Source organism: Thalassophryne amazonica, chromosome 4, assembly GCF_902500255.1.
Source record: "Thalassophryne amazonica chromosome 4, fThaAma1.1, whole genome shotgun sequence".
NCBI classification, from domain to species: domain Eukaryota; kingdom Metazoa; phylum Chordata; class Actinopteri; order Batrachoidiformes; family Batrachoididae; genus Thalassophryne; species Thalassophryne amazonica.
The window spans coordinates 21,693,589-21,699,588 of record NC_047106.1 but is presented as its reverse complement, the minus strand read 5'-3'; the positions used below and the strand labels follow the sequence as shown (position 1 = coordinate 21,699,588).

At 39.4% G+C, this 6,000-nt stretch overlaps 1 protein-coding gene across 1 annotated transcript in view; it reads right to left on the bottom strand.

Annotated features, from left to right (window-relative positions):
- Positions 1-284: 284 nt before the first annotated feature.
- sipa1l3 (signal-induced proliferation-associated 1 like 3) overlaps positions 285-6,000 on the bottom strand; it is a 209,983-nt gene continuing 204,267 nt past the window's right edge. The window contains exons 22-23 of the mRNA XM_034169215.1: positions 4,568-4,649; positions 285-2,797 (exon numbers count right to left, since the gene is read on the bottom strand). Of these exons, the coding sequence (XP_034025106.1) occupies positions 2,603-2,797; positions 4,568-4,649 (277 nt within the window). The 3' untranslated portion in view covers positions 285-2,602. The remainder of the gene's footprint in view (positions 2,798-4,567; positions 4,650-6,000) is intronic.

The following is a 6,000-nucleotide window of genomic DNA, read 5'->3' as shown; positions in this document are numbered from 1 at the left end:
ACTTATAACAATCTTACCCTTACGTTAACAGACTTATGCCAACCTTTTTTAATACGATTGGCATACGCTGGCTAAATTGTCAAGGTGTGACACGGCCTTTACAATTTGGCCTTCATTCTCCAGAGGAGAAACCTGTGGATGAAAAGTCAAAGCTGGTTTTAGAAACAAGTGTCATCCATTCAGTACCGGTGGTCTCTGACAGACACATCTGCATAAAAAATAAACAAGGTTAGCAGTAAGTATAAACGGTCTTCGGAAGTTTTTTTTTTTTTGAAGGTGTGCAGATCCTTTCATACTCAGATACACGTGAACCAGCAGACTGGTTCTGATATGCAGGAAGAGCTTCAGTGTCCAGTGAGTTCATGTACAGTAAATGTTTTGATATGCACAATTTACTAGTGACATAGCTTCATTTACAATAAAACACTAAATTAAATATAACAGCTGATTTCAAATATGTGCTGTGATAGCAACACAGATATTAAAAGTTAAATTAGCGATCCAGTACATTTTGATCTGAGACGATGTGACACTGTCTGAAACAGTGAAAAGTGAGTGTGTCATACACTTTTGCTTCACTGATCTTCTGACATTGACCGTTTACTGTCAACAGGTTGGCGTCTTGTTTCACATCTGCGGCTCACAGTTTGTCTTGTGTTAATAAGGGAAAAGAAAAATGTGGCCCAGAAGGTTCCAGTAAACAAGTTTGTTCATTAGTCAAGTGTACGATGACAACGGAGCATCAAGGTCATTGTTTAAAAAACAAAAATACCTGAGACTTCCACATTAGAAGGGGTAAAATGTACTTTTACAACAATAAAGTAATATTTTCTGAATAAAAATGTAAAATTGTTTTCTTACAACAGTGAATTGTATAATTTTTACACTTGCATAATAAAGTTATTTTGATAATATAATTCTACTCGTTCTATATAATTCTACAAGTTACAATGTAGTCAGAATACAACCGTGCATTACAACAAAGTTGCAACGTTTTCTTCACTCAATAATAAAGTTGTAATATCTAAAGAATAAAATTATTCACTACAACAATAAAGCTATAGGAGTTTCTGAATGTATATTTTACATTCCAACAATAAAGTTGTAATGTTTTGAGAAAAAAAAAATGCACCATTTACACAAAGTTATTCACAGCTGTAAGTTCGGCTTATCAAAAGAAACTTCTGTCCTGCAAAAACGTCAGGATCCCAAAACTCAAGAAGCCTGAAATTAAAATTTTGGGATGAGGAATATTGTATACCTAAAGGCCTCCATGATAAATTTTCATCAATTTCTGGTAATTCTCAGTCATATTTTTTGGTGTTTTATTACACAGAATTACAGCAGAGCTCTATAGAACTGAATGTCACTGTTTTTATCATAAAACCTACTGCTTATTCCTAAATAAATAATGTTTATTTCCCACACTAGTATTTGAATCGATATATCAACTTACAGTTGTGTCCCTTGCCCTTAGGGGCAACGCACTTGTTAATAAATAAGAAGATTGAGTTTGCATTGTTACAAATAAAACTTCAATTTTAAAAACAAAGTTATAGTGCAAGATATGATAAAGTCATAATTGTAAGAGCAAAAGCATAAGACAAAGTGTTGAAATATTGGTACTTTTTCCATCATATTACTTCCTTTTTGTAGCAAAGTAACTTTTAATATCACAACTTTAATCTCATAACATTACAACTTTATTGTTTCCATAAAATCTTATTCTGATAGATATTTCTCAGTATAAATATTCCTCAAAATATGGTGATTGTTGATGCATTACCCCCCACCCCAAGAAGAAACATGATTCTAATCTTATAACTGGTTTCCCCAAATGTTGCCATTTGAATGCTAAAATCTCAGTTAATTTGTTTTCCAACATTGGCTTTAATGCTGTGTTGTGTAAAAACAGATGTCACGTTCAAACTCTCGCTCACAATCACACAAAGGTAAAAAAAAAAAAAAAAAACAACAAACAAATAATAATAATAAAAAAAATAAAAACAACAAATCCACGCAGATTCAAGCACAAACACTATTGTGCAATAATGTGTTTGTACCATTACAGCTCTTCAGTACGACTCTTCTCAAACATCAGCACAACAGCGATAATATCGATACATGAGAAATGTACCACACAGGCATCTTGACAACAGAACCCCGTTTGCAGAGCTTCCATTACTTGTAGTGCATTCTGGGAGATGCAGACTGTAATATTTTTGGCTGATATGCTTCAGAACAGTATTAGGCCTCTCCGGGTGATGAAGTATTCTCTCCAAGACGTTTCTCCTCCTGCGAGCTCCTCTGGCATAGTCGTATATATAATCAGTTTATTTATGCAAGACGTTATCTTAGAAAAATAAAGTGGAGCTCAGAACTGAGACGGAGTGTTGCTGCGCACGAGTGTTAAACTCTTTTCCGGTACTCGCTGGTTTAAGGCCGTCCTGTGGAAGCCGAATGAGGTGACACCGCTGTGACCTCTTCTGCTCAGGTGTGCAAGGAATCATGGGTACTGAGCGAGCAGTATTCTTTCATTTCTTACCACCATTTTTTTTTTTTTTTTTTTTTTTACGCACTCGTCTGAACCTTCTTCTGCAGGTCACTCCCTGCTGGACTCGGCTCCCTGGTCGGAGGAGTGCCCCTCACTGTCACTTTCCGTCTGGTTGAGGTTGGTAAAAAGTCGGCTAAATTTGCGCAGCTGTTCGCTGGCCGTCTGGCTCTCCTCCTGCAGTCGCTGGTTATTCTCTCGAAGGTTGGCCATTTCGGCAAGCAGCACGACTTTGTCCTGCTTCTCCTGGTGGTGAAGAGAAAAACACCAGCCATCAGATTGGCGGGGAAAGTGGCGCCCCCTGATGGATCAAAATGTCAAAGTAGCTTATTCATTAAAACACGTAAAGAACATAAAGCACCGCATATTTCCTGCCAACTAGGACCCAATTTCCCAAAGAACGTGGCTACAGGTACGTGATATTTCTGCACAGTGGTCATCTGACACTCTGAATAGCTACAACAGAACCCAGTTGTATTAATGTATGAATAATGAATTGCAGTACTACTATTAACCCGGCATTGCCTTGCAGTTATCTGTAGAGTATTTATGTTGCACCAGGGTGTCAAAATCCAACCCCTAGTCCACGTCATGACACCCGGTGTCGCAGACTGAACAGTCCCCCCCTAAAAATCGGTCTGGCCTGCCTTCACTGCACATGCGTCATCAGCTACAGTTCATGGATTATCACCTCGTTTCTGCTTAAAACTGCATGCCAGTCATCATCTATCTCTGCGACAGATATCTGAAGCTTTTGTGCAACAATCATTTCCACACAAATTCAACATTATTTAATCATAAAAGACGGAGGAAGCGATCAGAACGCAGCAGCTACATGAGCTGCTAGCTGTTGCATTCACTGCGCCTCAGTCATTTCAAAGCGTCACCGATTATCGTCTTGTTTCTGCTTAAAACGGCCTAGGTTCTGCTTAAAATTGACTTTAGAATGATTTAAGGTTTTACCTTGTCATCTGATGATTAATAATCACATTATTCCCTTTGATCGCTTTGGGTGAAGAGAGTCAGAAGAGCTGCTGTGGTCCAAAATGACGCATGCACAGTGGTGGCAGGGCGGACCAAATTTTTTTTTTTTGTAGGGGGGGGGGGCATTTGGTCGGCGACACTGCGAAACAGATCATGTAGGGGATTGCCTATTGGGGTGAAATACAGTGGGGACCTTGTGTGACCCATGGCCATGACAGTAACTATGAAGGCCCAACAAAACCCTGAATATGAGATGGCTAACAGGGCTCTGGTGAAACACAAAGTCCTCAGCGACAGACCAGGCAGAGGAGGTGATGGCTTGTCACCCAATGGCTGTGAAGGCGGATGAGTGCTGCAGCAGGTCCTCAGACCCGGTCAGGTTAAGGATATGTCAAGGACCATGTGTTTGTCGGCGTCCAACATTTCCACGTTAAACCCATGCACAGGCGTCTTGAGATCAATAATAGATGTAGATTTTCTGTGCATCCACCATCCCATCCAGGAATCGATAGACGACCTTCCTTGTCGCTGAGGGATCGTCACGACGATGACATAGTATCTATGTTTTAAATGTTTTTTTTTTAAACTATGACTTATCAAGTTCAGAATTTCCACCAAAATAAAAATGGCGAAATCTTCCACAAAAGGATGGCATTACATTTTTTGTTATTGACAAAACTTCTCATGAAGCTGTAGAACTGCAATACTTTAATTACTGCATGGTACTATTGGGTTCTGTCGGCGCGCCACTGTATGGAAATGTATCGTTCACAAACCAAATGGTGAAAAAACTGTTACAATCTGGGTCTGGAAGTGGATCTGGATGGACTGAACCATGGTGGAAACCATGCTGACTTTTAGACATGAACAGACTGGAAAGTGGCTAGAATTTAAACTTTTTGTTCTTTTTTTTTTTTACATGTTAAGATTACAGAAATGCTAAAGTTAACTGGAAATTTGGCTCAGGATCACGAGATCAAACATCCATGTCATCACATTCAAAATGTACAACAGTAATAAAAAGATTCTCACTTTCTCTAAATCACTATTCAGTTGTTTTAACATCACCTCCAAGTGGTAAAGTCGCCCCGATAAATCGTTGGGAACTTCGTCACTGCAAACACACAAACAAAAACCCACAAATAATTACAATGATAAGCAGAAACATACAAAAACACAAAAAAAAAAAAACTGAATCAGGCATTAGAAAAACAACAAATACAGTATAATTTGTCAGCATTAAGCAACAAGAAAAACGGAAGAAATACAAAGCTGAATGCCGGCCACGAGCCCTATGCTTCACTAAAAGATAAAGTTGAGGCCACAGCCCGCTCTCTTTACTAATAAATGAATTTAAAAGGGTAAAAAGCATAGTAACATACTATGCCAGTATGCTAGCCATACAAAAGGGAAAATAAGTGCGTCTTAAGTCTGGACTTAAAACTCTCTACAGAATCTGTTTTATTGACGCAGGGAGATCATTCCACAGAACAGGGGCACGATAAGAGAAACCTTTGTGACCTGCAGACTTTTTATTGACCCTAGGGACACAAAGTAGTCCTGCATCCTGAGAACGCAGAGCCCGGGCCCGTACGTAGGGTTTAAGCAGGTCAGCTAAGTAGGGAGGTTCTAATCCGTGAATATTTTTATAGGTTAGTAGCAGAACCTTAAAATCTGATCTCACTGGGACAGGAAGCCAGTACAGAGATACCAAAATGGGTGTAATGTGGTCAAATTTTCTGCTTTGTGTCAAAAGTCTGGCAGTAGCATTTTGAACCAATTGGAAACCCCTAATGCTGGACTGCGGTAAACCAGAAAACAGAACATTGGAGTAGTCCAACCTAGAAGAAACAAATGCATGAATTAGGGTCTCAGCATCAGCCATAAACAGGATGGGACAAATCTTTGCTATATTTTGCAGGTAGAAGACAACAGTCCTCTTAATATCTTTAATATGGAGGTCAAAGGACAATGTAGGATCAAAAGTACCCCAAGGTTCCTCACTTTGTCATTGTAATGTGTGACACACGAGCCTAGGCTAAGCACTAGCTGGTCAAATCGATGCTGATGTCTCAGTGGACCAAGAACCATCATTTCAGTCTTATCAGAGTTTAAAAGTAGGAAGTTGCTGGACATCCAGCTTTTTACTGATGCAAGGCAATCTTCTAAGGATTTTATGTAAATGAGATTACCAGCACTTATCGACATGTAGAACTGAGTGAGTATCATCAGCATAGCAATGAAAGGTAATCCCAAAACGCTGCAATATGTGGCCAAGGGGTGCCATATAAAGGGAGAAAAGCAGGGGGGCTAAGACAGACCGCTGTGAAACCCCAAATTTCATGTCACTAAGGATAGAGGTAGTGTTACTATACAAAACACAGTGAGAACGACTGGTCAGTTATGACGTCAACCATGCAACGGCATTCCCAGTAATCCCAAAATGATTCTCCAGCCTACTGAGT